The sequence below is a fragment of the Phasianus colchicus genome, chromosome 2 (genome assembly GCF_987193195.1).
Source record: "Phasianus colchicus chromosome 2, bPhaCol1.hap1.1, whole genome shotgun sequence".
Lineage (NCBI taxonomy): Eukaryota > Metazoa > Chordata > Aves > Galliformes > Phasianidae > Phasianus > Phasianus colchicus.
Window position 1 is genome coordinate 10,648,507 of NC_143437.1, and position 18,618 is coordinate 10,667,124.

At 41.5% G+C, this 18,618-nt stretch overlaps 1 protein-coding gene across 25 annotated transcripts in view; it reads right to left on the minus strand.

The window, feature by feature from the left end:
• Positions 1–18,618, minus strand: part of NRXN1 (neurexin 1) — a 641,583-nt gene that overhangs the window by 34,715 nt on the left and 588,250 nt on the right. For 2 of the 25 annotated variants that reach the window (XM_090134784.1, XM_090134783.1), the window contains exon 1: positions 14,544–14,650. The exons of the other annotated variants lie outside the window; for them this stretch is intronic. In XM_090134784.1, coding sequence (XP_089990910.1) covers positions 14,544–14,576 — 33 coding nt within the window. In that variant the 5' untranslated portion in view covers positions 14,577–14,650. Of the gene's footprint in view, positions 1–14,543; positions 14,651–18,618 lie in introns of those variants that run through there. 25 annotated transcript variants of the gene reach the window in all.

An 18,618-nucleotide genomic window follows, 5' to 3' on the forward strand; every position in this document is an offset into this window, starting at 1 on the left:
TTCCCCTAAAACCTTCTGCACCCACAGCTTTGTTTTGATTGAACAACTTTAAAGATGGTTTTGCATGTTTCCTGGAAAGCACCTCGAGTAGGAGGTGGGTATTAAGGGTGGCTGAATACGCTGCTGCCTGATAGTTTCCAGTTCAATCAGAGGTGAATTACTGGTTTGCTTCCCAAAGGAAGGACAAAGGCCCTGTCAGCTGCTCCCACCTCTATGGAGCTGGAAGCGCTACATCCCCATGACACACCTCCTCCTGCCCGCTATTTCTTCATCTGGATACAGGCAATGCTAGGAGACTGGGTGTTTGAAGTGGTTCTGTTCTGAAAGTTCCAGCTGCCGTGCCATTATCAGATCATTCTAACAGCTAAACCCCCACACGTGCCAATTGGTGCTTCAGAAGGACTGCTACCACCAGCACTGACTGAACAGGAGCAGGCTGAGCATTTGGTGGTTCTTCCAGATGTGGAAAAGGCAAATACCCCACGACTGTATATCACAAGTTCTGCAAGTGCAGAAATGAAGCCAGAGAAAGGTGATCATAAGCTCCAAACACTGAGCTGGCAGGAGACGGCAGGGTTCCTGCAACAGCACACGCATTACAGCAAACACTTGCAAAATTTATTCTCAATTAAACATGGAGTGTAAGTAGCAATAAAAATCATGTCGTCTTTTCCTTTGCTATCAATCTGACCTTGCTGTTAATAAAAGGAGGAAATAGCTTTTTTTTCCATCAATACAGGAGCACATGCAGATTGATATTTATCATTAGATGGCCTGCTTAGAACCCCTGCAGCTTTCTTTGAAGGACCACAAATTATTCACAACACAGCAGGATTTCTTCAGTGATTACATCTGATGTATTTTACACAACATCCTTGCTTTTGTATCTGATATCAAAACCTATAAAACACATCATTTTATGGGGAACCTGAAATTGGATTCCTCTGCAACAGAATATTTCTTCCCTCGACTGTCTGCAGCACTTTATAAAATATTTATTGATAGGATGCCTAAAAATACACATAGGCCAGCACAGCTTTAAGATGGATGGCTTTAGCAGCCATACCCTGGGTTTCACACCGCAGGGTTCTTATTAGGCATAGCTGCCTAGAAATCACACTTATTTTCTGACATATGATTACAAATATTTTCATTTATAATGAATAATTTAGCTCACTGAACAGACAAAATTATAGAAGTTTTATATCTTCAAGGTTCCTAGCAAAAGCTGGGGGGCATATGGAGCAAAGTGAACAAGGAGCCTGTCTATTTTTTTTAAAATTTACCTGAAAACAGCATTTAATTACTCTTTGCATGGCACACTTTGTACGTTCCTGGCTCAGACCTTCAGCACAAAAAGCAGAGAGGTTGTTTTGGACCTGGCATTTCCTGCTGCATCTTGGTGTGATGCTGAAAATTCCCATCCTCTGCAATCCTCTGGGCTTTGCTGGCTGCATGCAGATGAGGAGGAGTATTTCTCCACGGTGAAAACAGAAAGGCAGCTCTCTTTGCTAGCTAATGAAGGCAGAGACAAGCACGCATGCACTACACATCAAGTAACATGAGATCTCCAGGGAGGCCTGCAACAGGTTCTGCACCAGCAGCAGAGGGAGACAGGGATATGTGAAGTCCCACCTCACTGCTCCCTCAGACAGGCTCTGGGCGCATCACTGACACTGTGACATGGTTTGTCTTAGCATTATTTTACCTTATTTCCAGATAATTAATACCCCTGTGATACAGGTAACTCTCCCAGCACTCACATTTCTCATTCCCAGTGGAGTTTGCAAGAAGCACAAGGTACCATCTATTACTGACAGGACATCCGTAAGCTGGGCCTGCCTCTACATCTGTGTCACACTTCATCTAGAGTTTTCTCCAGCTATATTGCACTTTGCAAAAAACATGGCTCCATCTGGTAAAAATACAACTTTAAACTACATACCTAGCCTAAGCATGCCTGCAATTAATTTGCTAGAATATTTTATTCAAGAGCACATCTGTTACAGCACATTCCTCCATATTCAAGGGACTATATAAAAGCCTGTTGCCCACTGTCTGTAGGCATTTAATGCATCAATCTTGTGCAAAACAACAGCATTGCTTTCCTGAGAACAGTGGCTAGAAGAACTGAATACTGTGGAGGATTTCTGCTTGATGAGCACAGCAATCTTAATTGAGATTTAATGTTTACTTTACCTGGTTAAGCACAGAGCAAACACCAGAGAAATTATTGTGAAACAAATGAAAAAAAAAACAAACCTGTATGAAAGCTAATTAGCAGTGGTTCAAACAAAAACCTGCCATAGCACCGGGTGCTTCCAGGACAGCCGTGCTTAGCCTTGTGGACAAACCCCTGGACCTGCTGTGTTGCTGCAGGCACCCAAACCACTAATTAAAGCAGAATAATTCAAAAGAAAGTGTAATCTTACCTGCAGAAGAGGAAAATGAATAAATATTTAATTCTTTTCTCATAGACAGTGAACTAGAAAATAGGCAGACTGTGTGTGTATGTGTGTATGTGTGTGCAGGAGACTCTGTTTAATCCATGCATTTCACAATGTTTAGAAAGATACAATCACCATTTCACAGCTGCTTTCACACAGGTCATTGCTGTATGACTCAAAACTTCATTACAGCCTCCATTCAAAGGCTGGCAGAGCTCTCCGTGTGGCTGTATTCAGCTTTAGATCAGGCACTACCTGCAAAGTCTGCCTTTCCCAACATCCCAACCAAGGATCAGCTCTAGAGGAGAGGTCTCCCATTTACCACTGGCAATGCCATTAACCTTGTCATTAGCAAAGGACTACATACATTCAGAGAAACGACAGACTCAGCAAACTCATTATTTCTGTCTCATGCCCAAGCATTTTGATCCCCGCTCCTGAACACACACTGACGCAGCCTTATACTTCACAAAATAAAACTTAGCTTAAGTGCTGGTCCTAACCCAGTACATTCAACACTCCTTGCTTATTGTTACGTGGGGCAATCAATCACAATCTCCAAGACATTTTATCATACCGTTTTCAACCCCTCCTGCAGCACCTGATCTGGTGAGAGAACAACCTTTGCTTAGAGAGGCACAAGTTGTAACACCTCAGTGCGCAGGTGAGAGCTGGGGATGCTGCTGGGTATCCACAAGAGAAAAAAAGCACTTCCACAGCAGCAGCTCTGCATTAAACCGTAGAAACACGCAAGAAACAAACAGCACTAATTATTCCAGATAAGAAAATTATCAGCGATGCGGAATGCCAGAATCTCTAAAATACATGCAGACAACCCTATCAGACACAGTATCTAATTTTCTTAAGCAATTAGGGCCTCCTTTGAGGATCCATTCTACTTCTCATAACAGTTGGTCTACTCTCTCCTCATTCCCTGTGTTTTTAGCTACCGGGGATAATAAGGATATGGATTAATGACAGATTTTAATGTCACGTAACACTAGCAACATACATATAATGCAGTGATTATATAAGAAAGTGTCTCTAATCACTCTTCAAGGAATCATTATCTACAGATGTGCCAATTTGCCTTTAAAAGTACCACCCTGTCAAAATCAGATTGCATTTTCATTAAAATACACGAGGAGTTGAGCAAATTACCTGTGCAACCATGCCTCACAACAAGCCAAAACTTCATGTAATAAATATCTTTCTACACAATATAAATTATGTAGAACAGGAATTTTGGGTTTCTTGCTGTTTTTTTCTTTTCTTTATTTTCTTCCCCAACAGAACTCCAGTGAAGCTTCAGAAGAACCAGCACCTATATCCATACACAGCAATTTTGCTGTTCACTACATGACAGATATCAAAGCATAATCATATTAAAAATATATATATATTTTGTATTACTACATAAAGCAGAGATGTTCACAGAAGCAAAAACCACTTTAATCAAGTGTCTGAAAGACAAGAATGACTTTGTCAGCTTTGCACAACAACTTCTGCATCCAAGTCTAGTCTTTGTAATAAGTGTAATTTCCCCTCTAACAGCAGCATCTGATCTCTCCTTTTCATTGAAGGTTCACCATTCATAAATGAAAGACAATTAAAATAATTTCAAAATCAAAAAGCAAAAAGCCAGAATTGCTTTACAAGCAAACTCTTACTCTAATTGCTCTTCAAATGCATTTCCCACTTCTGCTCTCCTCTCATAATGTCAATGAGATTTAAGTCAAAGTTTTCAGAAACAAGGATGAATTCATCTGCTGTAATTCCACTCACTGGGTCTTCAGGTCTTATGAATTATTACTCCCTCTGCTGCCAAAGAGCATTTTGTTTAGGTAAAGACAAATGAGCATTTACCTAGAAAGATCTACCAGTCTCTTCGTCATCAGCAAGTTCTGCAGAAGCTCCAACCACAAAGAGAAGATCTTGAAGATCCCCTCCAACTCAAACCATTCAGTGATTTTATAAGATACATTAATGCTTATGTTTTATACTTGTATCTTATTCTTGATTTGCTGTACTGCAATATTGTAAAATGAAATGATAGAAAACTAAAACAGAAAAATACATTCACTGTTCAATGTTCCTAAGCTCAATGAAAGCTTCAGCTTCTATCTCCTAAAGACTTCCAATACATATCTTTTGTTAGAAAGGTCCATCCAAAACTTCAATGGTAGAAGAACTTAGGAAATGGACAGGACTTTATGACCCAGAAATTCCTTTTCAGTCCTAAGTGAGTCCAGATTAGATAAGTATGAACAAGTTCCTGTGGAATGAACCACTGTGAACTCTGATTTAGAATCTGTCTTGAACAACACTCCTCTGCCTTCAGTCAGAGATTTCTATTGAATCTGAATGGAAATTCTGCTAGCTGGAAGAGACTATGACATCTGTCCCATGCCACTGATGGGCAGAGATCCTTTCTATACATCAGGAGATGCAAAGTCACTTTCTATTTTTAAAATAGAAAGGCTAACGTTGTTTGATTGTTACTATTTGATCCTGATAGACTCTCCCTCTGCCCAAAAGCTAATGGGCAAAAAATAAAAAAGCTACTTTGTTGTTGCTTTTTTGTTGTTGTTTGGTTAGTTTTGTGGTGCTTTGTTTTAAGTTTTGGTGTTTTGTGTCCCCCACTCCTCCATTCTGTAAGGTTTAGATACTACTATTCCTAGTTTTTAAAAGGAGTTATAGGATTACCCAGGAATGGTTATAGAATTATCCAGAAATGGCTCATGTAAGAAATATTTTCACTTTCTGCAATTTATTGATTGTTCTCTTCCGCTACCTACAAGAGGTTAATTAGCATTTAATAGTCTGTTTTATGGAGGGCTTTTGAAGATAATATCAACTGAGAAATGAGGGGTAGCACATCTGGCCAAAGAAGATATTCTGCCTAAAATCAGATTATTTAAATATAACATTTTTCTCTTCGCGTCATCTCAACGATTGTTCTCAAATATATAAGCTGTCCTCTACAGCTGAACCACTGCAAAAAATGGGAGGTTGCATATCAAGTATTTTTGCTGTTCTACTTGAATATAGGAAACCAACACTTCACTGCTCTTGACTTAGCACGGAAATATGCACACACATACCACAAGAAAGGGTCTTGCTTTGAAGGAGAAGCTGCCAATGAGCTGTCCCCACAAGGCTAATTTATGACTATCTTTGCCTTCCACAGCTGCAGCCCATGGCTGCACGCAGGATTCAATGCACCCGCTGAGGGACGAATCCTTTTTCAGACTTTATTTCACTGTTCTCAACACCCCTTCAGCAGTTTTCTAACATTAAAGCAAACCAGCGTGTGACCTTGGGAACACTGCCTACTTCCAAGGCACAGTGTTAGTAAGGAATCAAGGTGGGTAAATTAGCAAACCCCTGGTGGCATATGTATGGTTATGGCACATTGGCCATATTGCTTAAAAATATACACTAAAGGCAAGTTCTTGGAGCTACTTGTATGTAAAGGGCACAAGTGGAACTGCTGCATGTGAACTACCAGCTCCATGTACAGCCTTGGTATTCACAGCACATAGGTATTTAGGGACAGACACACTGATGCCCAGCTGGATTGCCAGACCCTAAAGAAATAACAGACCTAAGAAGCCAGCGTTGCACCCAAACGTTTCCGGAGTGCTGGTTTTAAGAATTGAGTGTAACACTTGTAAATGACTTAAAACACTTCTAAATGACTTAAAAACAAACAAACAAACAAACAAAAACAGATGAAGAAAACAAAATACACAAAAAAAGAAAAAAGCAACCCCACATCTCTCCAAATGGACTACCAAGAACAGCAGAGACAGTTATTAAGACTTTTGAGGTTTTAATAGGCTGAGATTGGTGGTAAGGAGAGCACACTCTCTGTCCTGATCTGACATCTGCAGTGAGATAGAAAGGAAATCTTCACTGATAAACACTACCATCTCAATTCTTAAAATATATCTGGTCCTCAGTCAGCCACCTGCTATGTAGTGACAACCAAACAAAAGAACCCTTGGAAAGAAGCCAGCGTTTTGTTCAGCATTCAGACCTGACCAGCTCTGTCAGACACAAACACCTTGGACTGGGCACACACCATACGTACAGCCTGAAACCAGGCCGCTAGCATGAGGAGCATTGGTGGCCTGACCGCTGATGCCAACCCTGTGTGTGTGCTACAGCAGTGCACACCCCTGAAACCCCTTTCTTTGGGTCAGTAGGAGTTACCTATTGACCTAAGCATCCTTTCCAGTATTTCAGCGCCAGAACAGCTCCAAAGAGAAATCAAATCCAGCAACTTGTGCCATTGCTAACATTTACTTTAGGCCTCTATAAATTTACAAGCTATGTATATGTGCATATATATGTATCTATTTATGCATTATATATACATATTATAATTTATATAAAACACTCTACTTCTTTTGATTGCTGACCCCACCGGTCTTCACAATCTGAGGACCAGTGCATCACTCACAGTCCCCAGCCTTGATGAAACACACGGGCTTACATCCATGCAGAACCATATAAAGGAGGAACAAATGCCTCCTCCAAATTAACAAAGTTTAATTGGAAGAGAAAGCCTATCCCAACTCAAAGAAATAGCTTTACAGAGTTGTTGCTGCATTTGAGGAGATACATTAAGATGCGAAACACTGAACTTGAAGGTAAACTTAAGCAGCATCTGGAAAATGCAAGAAATAGCACGATGACATTTTCTAACCTATTTAGTTGTTAGAACACTGAGGATAATTTCACCAGAACACACAATTTATTTACCAGCCTTGATGTTCCTTATTAGGTAGATGTTTGGTTCTGGGACACCAGTACTAGAGGAAAAGCCTGATAGAAAACATTCACAGCAAAACAGAATTATTTTTAATATCTTAAAATACCTGTGCTAATGTTTTAGTATAAGACAATTTGCAAAGCTCACATGAACTGTGTGTGAGTTTGTTAAATTGTGGCACAGAAGTGTAGGTGAAACTTGCTCCAAAATATCAGAATAATGTGTTTAATACTTTTTACATAATTCTTGCTTGAATCCTCAGATTCTAAAACAGAGAAACTACCTATTTGGTGGCACTTCTGTAAATGAACAAGAAGTGAGATGTTCCAGTGATGGAGGAGGGAACTGCAGTTACAAACACTGGTAATACTGCAGGTGGCAAGGAAGTGAGGCCAGGAAGCGCATGACACACAGTGCCAACACTTGTCCATCTAGGTGTGCTTAGCTATGAAAGACACAGACTAGCAATTCAATAAAGCCAGTTACCAAAATGGGAGAGAACACTTTAGCCAACAGTTAAAGCGATCGTGTTCCAGGTATCAACACAACCAAGGCAACATCTTTCCATTTTGCTCTCTACAGTTCATCAGTAGTACAGGTGTATGCCATGCACTAACAGTCTGACACACAACTGATACTACAGTTCATTCAAGAATGAAGTTATTTACTGTGCTCATCATATTATTTAGTAATCTCAGATGCTCCTGTTTAACTAATCACAACTGAGAGTCTTCTCTTGGAAATGAAATGAATTACAGTTGAGGCAGCCTTTCAACGGTCATTTATCACTCTATGCTGCATTTTCAGATCTACTTTTTGTTGCTTTATTCATACAATACCTTAAGTTGAAAAGCTGACTTGAATCCCTGAAGCCACTTGGATACTGGGCTATAAAAAGAATAACAGAAAGACTACTAGATGCTCATATCACCCTCAGCACAATGCAAGGAAGGAGCAAGGGTCATGGATCAGCTGCCAAAGCCTCTCACCCTGCAGTGGATGCACAATGCAAGAATGATCACACTCTCATAAAAGCTCCTGCTCTCTTCTGGTTCAAATGAATCACCCCTATGGCACTGGGAACGGATATTACAGTTTGGATGCAAGTGACATTGCCTCAAGCTGACTTTTACAGGACTAAGTTGACCATCTCATTTACCTGTTATTATTAAGTGCCAGAAAACAAAAATCACACAAAGCAACAGATACACTCTTACGGACTTACAGGTTGCTATCATTTCCTTCTTAACCATCTGCTGCACAAAATCAGAGAGATCTGAATGTCAATCTGTATCCTTCCTGCCTCATGCATAATCACCAGTAACCTTGAAGGACTGTTTTGCAAAGGTCAGAAAGGCAGCCTTTTCAGATGTCATTCCACTTACATTTCTCCCTAGGTATATCCAGCAGAAAAGGGAATTACACAGCAATATAAATTTTCTGCACAGGTAAAGCTGCACAGGAGCTGAGTAAGGCTGGTACGGATGACATTAGTCAGTGACGTTCAGAGAAAAGTGAGGGGCCTTACTTTGGTAAACCTCTGGGTAAAAATCACACAACGAGCAATTTAGTACTTAAGACATCAACAGAAATAAATAAATTTTGCTCATTTTCTCCTAGCCATTTTGTGCGCCTTGATTGCTGCAAGAGTTAGCAGAAACTTCTGCCTGTGATGTTATCTAGAATAACATAAACAGAGATTTGGGTAATGGAAAGGCAGTTCTTTAAAGTCCTTTCCTAACCAAAGCTGAACAACGCCAATTTGGGCAGTGGTGTGGAGCCAAGAGTTGGATCCAGTGATCCTTGTTGGTCCCTTCCAACTCAGAATATTCAGTGATTCTGCGAACAATAATTCAATACATGCTGAACACAACATGGGAACCCTACGTGCTCCCCACTACGCCAGGCTGAGCTCAAGTCCATACAAATCATAGGATGCAACCAACATTTCTCAGGACCAAGTCCCCAGACGAACAAGGTGTGCTGCTGCAGCACTGTGCCCTTTACACTCAGGACGAGAGCAGAGCTATTCCTGGCACTGATGAGACAGGGCTGAAATCAGCCACTGATGCTCACCGGAGACTCGGCAGATATTCAGACGCAGAGGGCCCGGGGCTGCTCAGGCTGTTCGGGGCAGATGGACATCCTTGATGAAATCATGATCTCCATTTTTAGCTTGGCTCCACAAACTGCAGGGAAGCTGGCATGGGCCGGGACGCCATGTCTGACGTTGATCTCAGTGGCATAGAACATATTTGCATTTGGGAGTAGAGCTTACTTACCAGAGGGCTTTTTTTTTTTTTTTAAACCAGACTGCTGTGATTTTGGCTGAGTGGTCTCCACTCCTTCCCTCAGATAGACATTTGCTCTTTGTCAAGATCCACCATACTCAATTTCTCAGCTTCCCAATCTTCAGTGCATTACTGACATTTAAATGCCAGAACTGAATACATCTATGCTGTACGTAAAGTAAAACTGTGACTTTTAGTCCACTGTCATATTCCTTCTACTAAGCAATTGTAACATGACTGAGGAACTCAAAACCAGCCTGTACTCCTAATGCCATATGAACTCCATTTTTGCTTCTACTGCAGAACAAACTGTACACAAGTAATGCACATTTGCTCCTTTTCTGTGTACTATGTGAGCATTGCGTTTCTTAAAGACCTATTGGTCTTCCAAGACAAAAGATAAAAACCAAAAGGCATCCTGCATTCCTTTGGTGCAGCTGCACCCCAGATGGACATTCTGCTTTGAGGGAATTATAAAATCTGGTAGTGGTAACAACACTGATGCACAGCCCTGGATGCTCACAACACTTTGCCTGAGCAAAGGAACCTTGCTGACTGTTTTTGCTTAACAGTTCAAGTAATCTTACAGACAAATTTGAAAATCCAACAAAACTCTGGTATGCCCTAAGGTAAAGCAGCACTAAACAACAACACAAAAATGAGAAGGACCTCCCCCAGCCTCCAGCACAGAGACTACATCAGCGGCGTATGTAATGATGGAGCCTTTGAGGTGTCATAATGAGAATGGACTAGGAAAGGAATTTCAAAAAAAGGTCAGAAAGATAATGAAAGAAATTGGGAGAACTACATGAAAGAAAAACCAAACACAAAACTCAGAAACTTGTTACTTTGAGTCTTGTAGCTCAGTAGTTTTTTTTGTACACTTGTGTTTGCAGCCATATCATAATCAAATTAGAGAAACCAACCAACAAGGCAGTATTACTTGACCAAGAAATACAATCTACTCTGTGCAAAAGGGCATAAATTGTTCTATTCAATTTAGGATTTGTGCCAAAAAAGACATGGCCAAATTCAAACCAGAAAGCGTTCTAAGGTCCTGAATGTCACCACATTTCAGTGTCAAGAAATGCTTTGCAGAATTTTGGCCATCTGAAAGCTTCCCATTTATGTACTGGCAGACATTTAGTTCATGAGATGGAACTCAAAATGAATAATCTTGGTGAAAATGCCATCTTGCTCATATTCCGCTTCAGTTCTGGTACACGTCTAGAAGCTATCCACTACAAGCAATCAATTTGATGTCTTTGCATACTTACACTTCTGTGCCACTCAGACTTCCGCCAGGAATAACAGTCAAAGACATTCAAGTCAATGAAAAGAACTGCACTGACTTTAAGGTTGGTGGAATTTCACCCTAACTCCACCCTTCTTTGGAAACCTAGCCACATTGATGCACAGGACCAAAGCGTGTGTCCACAAATGACCAAACTGCCTACAATAAAAAACATGCGTTCTAATCCCTGAGTTTTCCACAAAGATTTCTAAGTTTGCATATGCTTTTTTTTTTTTTTTCTTTTTTTTTCCTCCTAGTGGTAGTCTAATGCATTAGTACAGAAAAACAAGCAGGATTACTTGCTAACAGCAACCTGGATGTATGAGCATGGAGTAATAATTTGAATTCCTTTACAGCATCCCACCAAAAACCAACCAGCTACCAGTCTGCCTCATTTAAATATGGTACTTAGACTGGAAGTATGACCTGATCGTAAGGCATTGTAAGATAGAAGCTGAAAAAAGAAAGATGAGCCCTACTGAAATGCGCAACTACAGCTAAATCAAGTTGTGAGTCCTATAGGGAGAAATAAAGCACAGTTCAGATGCACAGAATGATAAGAGAAGCAATGTAGAAAAGCAGCACAAAATACTGTGATCATTCACAGTACTTGTGAGTACAAGCTTTCGTGGTTTTGTCAGACCCTTCCTGAATCTGCTGCTTAAAGTGGCTTTCATGAGAAGAACAAAATGCCCCGTGGACTGAAAAAACTGAAGCTGAAAAAACATGTCAGAAGCATCAGAAAACACACCCACAGAACACAACAGAGTCAATTACTGCTGACAGACCATGCAAAATAAATGCAATTTTTTTTTCCCTTTTTTTTTTTTTTTTTTTTTTTGGAGGCTCATCAGTTAGTTGCGTGAAAAGCAACTTCATTTGTAAGCACTCACGCGCTTGAAACAAACAAATGACTAAACTTCATATTAATACACACAACTAAAAAGAACCACAAAATATTTCAAGCTACCGAAAATGTCAGCCAGAAAGTTATGAAAACCATTTCCTGCTTATCAGCAGGCTCCAACTGCCAAGCCTTTCCTGGCTAAGACAGAAATTGAGGCTTTCTTCAGAAGCAGCATTATTTTAGCCCTTTGCATGCATCCATCTTCTCTGGTGCTCCACGTAGGTACCTCTCCTAATGGCAGCAGCGATGGCTGCCCCTCCTCTGTATTTCCTCATCTCGATAAAGTCATGCTGACAACCCAGAACTTTTTATGTCATCTCAAATGCACAAGGTCACAAAATAAATCCTCTCGCGGCGTGACTGGGATTTCTTGCTAAATCAGCATTACTTCAAGACATAAAGCACAGCTGAGTTTTTAAGCACTGTCCTTAGGCTGTTTGTCTCTTCTGAATTCCTGTTGAATATTGATTTTGGATTTAAAGGTCCAGTTGCCCACCTCATCAGGCTGCCTGGGTATATACAAACTTAGACTGACTAATGGGTTATTTCAAATGTACAGATACCTCAAGGACTAAGGAACATAGACAACGTGAACTTTTCTTCCCCAGCCTTATGTCACAAGGTTTTAGATCAAACTGTACCTTTGCTCATCTTTCAAGATGTGAGCACCAACCGGATAGTTCTGCAGATTTCTTTTTCAGTCATATCTAAAGCAAATCTGCCCAGCCTTATTCATAATCAATCCTAAAATACCAGGAAAATCACTTCAATATTAAACCTGAGACCACAGGGTGGCTTCTGAGATATTCATAACTTTAACAGCCCTAGTATTAAGCAAATGGAATTCATTTTGCATGTGTCATTGGGATGCATCCCTCCACAAGTGAGCTACCATCTAGGCAGGTTTAATGGACAATTCCTCAGGTTGCCCTGGCAATTACTCCTGTGCTGACCTGGAAGGATCATTAATATTAGGGAGTCGAGAGGCAATTCAATTTCCATGCTGCCTCAGCCCTAAGCTTCTTCTAAGTAGATGCTGTCATTTGTGTCAAATTACATACAATGACTAGGTGATGGGGGGGACTATTAGAAACAGAGCTGGGAATGGCAAACTTCACTCACAAAGTTTACAGCCTGTAGTTGCCAGTGGCCTAAAATACCGTCAGGCCAGAGCCATCAGTCAAGGGAAAATGCTAACACAACCCCAAATGTTTTATTTTGGGGTATGAAAGAGAAAAGCCGTAACAGTAAGTTAAGAGCTGTTTTATAGAGTTGCGTATTAAGAGATTTAAATGCATATTTGAAAAAAAAAGGCTTGCTGGCAGGACATTGAGGAAGCCCAGCTAAGAAGCACAGGCTGGACTGCACAATACACCTGGTACATCAGAAGCAAAGTTTTGATCCTCAGCCCAACAATCACAGCCCAAAACAACAGCAAAAGACAGCTCGGCCCCAGATCTTTCCATAAACACGTCAAGAAGAAACCCCCCCCCCCAAACCATACATCCTCTTAACACAGCTGTTACAGCCCACAGAACAGGAGAAATCTGACCAGCCACACTCCTCACTTTATCAACCTCTGACTGCACTGAAAGCATCAGAAAAGCTTCCTTCCTCCACCAGCGAGCAGAGAGGAGACATTTCTGCACAGCTAGAAGGTGCTGCTCCCCCTCCCCTCTGCTGGCAGCTCTCCTTTTCACCCTCTCCCTGCCTGCTGTCCCAGTGCTCCCACCTGGTGCAGCACAATTCCCATGTGCCCGTACCAAGGCATTCTCATTCTTCCTGGGGAGAACGAGGACCAAAGCTCTCCTGGAAGAGCTCAGCGCTCTCCCCGCCCCCCCCCCCCCACCTCACCTCTTGGATCACAGAGAGCTTGGGAAGGGATGCTGCTTTACATCAGATGCGTTAAAGGTTTGTTACTTATCAATCAACTAAGACATAGCCTTGTTCTTCAGTGTTAAAAGCAATCAACTAATCATATAAATCAACTAATACACAGCCTTGTTCTTCAGTGTTAAAAGCAAGCAAACAAATGTTTTTTTTTTTCAAAATACACAAATACTTCCATCAAAATAAACATGCACTGATTTATGCTCCCCTCTCCCCCCCCCTTTCAAATATCAAAACGGACTCCTGTAAAAACAAAGCCACTTGGCAATATATATCATGAAATACAGGTTAGTCAGAGACAGTCACTCATTGCTATGCAATTTTTCTTATCAAAGCATGCAGATAACTCACAGCAATTTCAACGGAGCAAATGCTCACTGAAACAAATCACAGCAAAACAAATATACACACACGCACGTATTCTCAGTCCAAGGAACAGCATGCATGCTCAGGGTTTAAGCATCCTTTAAGCCACAATAATTGCTAATTATTAACAACAAAGCAGCTATTGGAAGCAGTTTTTTTTCATGCTTTTATTTGATTCTTTTCAATTCTCCTTTCCTTTCTTCTCAGTTGTAGCAAACATGCTCAAACCATCCCTACTGCTTAAAAAATACAACAACAAACAAAGCAGAAGAGAGAAGCAGCAACATCCATGCTCAGGTACCAGCAGCACAATTTCCAATCTATTCTATATTTTCAACAGATACCGTGCAGAAATTTGATCTCAATATTAACGACATGCAATCTCCAGGAGACGTTAAAAAAAAAAAAAAAAAAAAGTCATTTTCAGTAATCACTGCAAATGCTTCCTCCCCCCCCCCCCCACCCGCCTGCCCGCCCCGCTCCCTGTCAGCCTAATGGTCTCTGAATCCCTGCATGCTGCAGTGCTTTGCCTGCGCTCTGCACCGGCCGGGAGAGGAGAAGAAGCTACCTGCGAGTTCTCACAGTGCCATCTCATATCCATGTCTGCCTGGCTACACTGCGTGCTTACAGCTTTTTTTTTTTTTTTCCCTTATTATTATTTTTTTTCTTCCCTCTCCTTTTCTTCCCCCCCCCTCCCCCCTCCCACCCCCCTTCCTTAATTCTTAATGGAAATCCTAGGAAATCTAGTCCATCCTCTGAAATCAATACTGGTGACAGGCGCGCTCCCTGCCTCCGCGGGAGACGGGGATGATAAATTGCCTGCGCATCAGCCCGGCCTATCAGTGCCCGGCGCTCGGGCGGCGGCGGCGGGGAGAGGAGCCGTGCCCGCCGCCACGTGCCGCCGCCAAGCCAATGGCCGCGCGCGGGGGCGCGCAGCGGGGAGCGCCGCCATCATCCGAGGAGCGGAGCTGCCGAAAGGCCCCCGCTGCCCCGTGGGACCTCCGCGGCAGGAACGGGAGAGAACCGGGATCTGCTCCTTGGAGGCATTCAGGGCCAGGCTGGATGTGGCTCTAAGCAGCCTGGTCTGGTGGTTGGCGACCCCGCACGTAGAAGGGGGGTTGAAACTAGATGATCATTATGTTCCTTTTCAACCCAGGCCATTCTATGAATCAAGTAAATAAACAAAAAAATAAACGAATTACTAAATCCACTCCAACCATCCTTCTTTCCCCCCCTCCTCCCCTCCCCCGTTGAAAAGTTTGAGACCATTTCAAAACCTATCCTATCCCCCCCACCCTACTGGACCCTTAGGGCTCTCCTGACATGTTGAAGTGCTTAGAATAACAGACGTGTCCACTTAACACATGGCCTACAATGAAATTAGCCTTGCACGTCCCTAGCAGGAGCTCAGCATTTGTTCTCTGCAGTGAATTCACTACAGGATTCTATTCTACAGGTAGTGAATGCTGGAAGAAGTGCCACGCAGAAGGTATTCATTGTACTGCCCTAGGTCTGCTCTAGCTGCATCCTGGCAAAATCTGGCTCCTGATCTCAATCCTGGCAACCTTAAGGACAAACAGTGTGATATGGAGATACAGTAGGCAGTATGGCTATTATAGACTTTACACATAGAATCTGAAGATGCAAGAATTACGGGTGCAGCGGGGCAAAACAGTTGAAAATGTGCTTGGCTTCAGATGTAAGGGTGTACACTGAAGCAAACTCCTGAGTGCTGTGTTGAATCAAGGCCAAATATACAAAAGAAAAACAACAACCACTAAATGCATGAACGCAATGAATGGAAAGATTTTGCTTTAGTATACGGTCTCAAGATGTACTTGAGAGTCCTGCTGAATGTGTACATTTTCCCAAATACATACACAATGTCACTCAAAAACCTGCTTGATAATGCAGTGAGGGACAGTAAATGAGGGACGCGGTGCCTATCTCATACCACAAGAGATTGTTGTAAATACCACAGCCTGTATGGTTATTGAAATAAGAGCCTTATGCTGGAAAAACCTACACACACAAAAGTCAGAAAATCCAACACAAAGAGCCAAGAATAATAGGCCAACTTGAAACTGGATTTTGATCTAAACATGCTGTATATTAGAACAACTAGACAAGAACTGTACAGACTAAACACCATTAAAAATCCTTGCTACTGCAGAGACATAGAGGTAAAAATATCTATTATATTTACTCAAGAGCAAAAATACTCCTTTTTTGTTTTTTTCCTGCAACATCCCATTATGTTAAAAACAACAAGAAACAGTGGGCCTTCAATTCAGCTGAAGGTGGAGGCCCTAAGTTCTTGCCCCTCAGCCTAAGGGCAGGCACAAACGAAGCAGCTACAGGTGGGAGTGAGTTTTTTTATACACAATTATTTTCCGTATGAACAAACAACAAACACTGTGTGTTTAGAGAAACAAAATGCATGAGTTAATCAGTAAGTCCATACTGAGCCCAGTCACCAGCAAGTCCCCACGTGCTCCATAGGAAACACAACTGACAAGTCTGAGGCACGTGTGGATTTGCAGTCTATTGGAGGGTTTGATTTCAGAATTACTCACACACAAAGCAATTTTACCAAGAGTAGACAGGGATTAAGGAAGTCGCCTTACTCTGTCACAAGCATGTCCCAGCATTTGGGATGCTGCCAGTGTGACATTTTCACTTTCCCTCTGGAGACTTCTGCAAGACTCTACTCTGCTAAACTACCAAACTCTGAGAAATACAAAGTGATGACACCGATATTTGTCATCAGGATAACATCTAGCATGCTCTGCACCTGTGATAAAATTACTGTTTCTGACAAAGCCTGTAATCTCATTCCCAGAGGCCAGAATTACCCCACCTTGCTTCTGCCAAACTGCACCTATTGGGTTGGCCTGCGGATACCCCTACTCCCACAGGTCTTTGGAAACAAGCTCAATAGTGATAAAAATCTTTAAGGGATCTGCCTTCCCCCATTCGAAAGGCCAATATACTTCTTCTTTAATTCAACGGAAGCTAAAATATATATGTATCTATCTATCTATATAGTAGAAAAAAAAAACCCTCTAAAGAAACCATACTTGACATCAACCCTACCTGTCTGGAACTAACAGCTTCCAATGAACGTCATCCCCAAACCTCAACTGCCTAGAAACAAATGAAAGTACTCATTTCCTAGGCATACATATTTTCATCCCCGATTTCTTATTACCAGCTACTTCTTATTCCTTAGCTTTCCTTGACTCTTTTCAAATCCTTGTACACCTGGTTTATAAATAGTCATAATAATACACAGGAAGACTGGATGATATGCAGCTTATTATGTTAATTATATTGGACACATTTATTTTGTCTCAATTGTCTCCATAAATTACATTTCTTGCCCCTGCAAATATTAACACTGCCTGATTGCTTACACTGGTTTAGTCATAAGTCCTCACTGCATTTTTTTGGGGTGGAGGGGCAAATTTTATGCAAAGATCCACAAATATACAGTTAGGAAGGGGGAAGAAGCGAGCTATTTGTACTGAAAAACTTGTTGAGGATGATTAAGAGGAAACAATTGCAAATCAGCATTTTTGCAATGGCAAAATTACACATTGCTGGAAGCATGTTTAAAGCAGAACAACTGTAAAAGAAGAATAAGCAATTTTGCTCCTAGACAGATCCTATCTACAGAAGCAGATACAAAGAAGCCGTGTAAGATATCCGCCCGTGGAAAAGAATCAAACATCATTTGAAACAAACCCAGAGAAGCGCTCTGAAATTCTGTAGAATCATTGCTGCTTTTTGTTAATTAAAACTAACCTGGGATGACAACATCTAATTATTTGCAAAGGTCTGTTTCACTCTGTATTTACACAAATACACCAGGTGTGACAAGCAGCTATTCCTTAATGCAAGGAGCATGACATGAGGACAGGGCTGAGGTTATCCCTTAAGCAATCCAGGAAGCACTGAGGCTGCCTTCAGTTGCACCTGGCTGCCCATTGTCTCAAAGACTCATGAGGACATCTTCAGAAATCCTTGATTTCTGCACCTCTGTACAGGTCACAGAGTCCTAAAAAAGCTTAGCTTTTTCTTCTCAGAGATTCCTGGGTGCCCATCTGCTTCTTTGATACAGAGGCACTAGAAACATAGAACAGGGATGTGACCTATCTCTTGGGTATGTTATTTTAAACTAGCACCCAGCAATTCTATAGGTGCTGTTCTCCATCCGTGCTCATTTTATTCATTTCAGTGGATGTAGTCCAAGTCTTGTGTTTGTTAAAGAGCCTGAATTACTTGCAGAGGTTCAGAGCAGTGGATGAGCAGAAGTGAATGTCTAAACTGTACTCAGCTTCTCTCCTTCTTCAAGCAGCAATGTAATCTGGGACAGGAGGTGGGGAACATCTGCTTTTCCCTATGACCATATCCTGCAGTTTTCCACAGTCATCTTTTATTTGCCAGCAAACAACAACCAGCAAAAAAAAAAAAAAAGTCGTCTTTGTATTCTTTCCTTCAGGGTACATAATGCACACCTGTGTGCGTGTAAGTAAATAAACTGAAAGCAACTGCAGTGGGGCTATTCTGTAAACAGTGAAACTATTTACACCTTTGTCAACACTTGAACTGATTCTTAAATGTTTTAATACGATACTGTA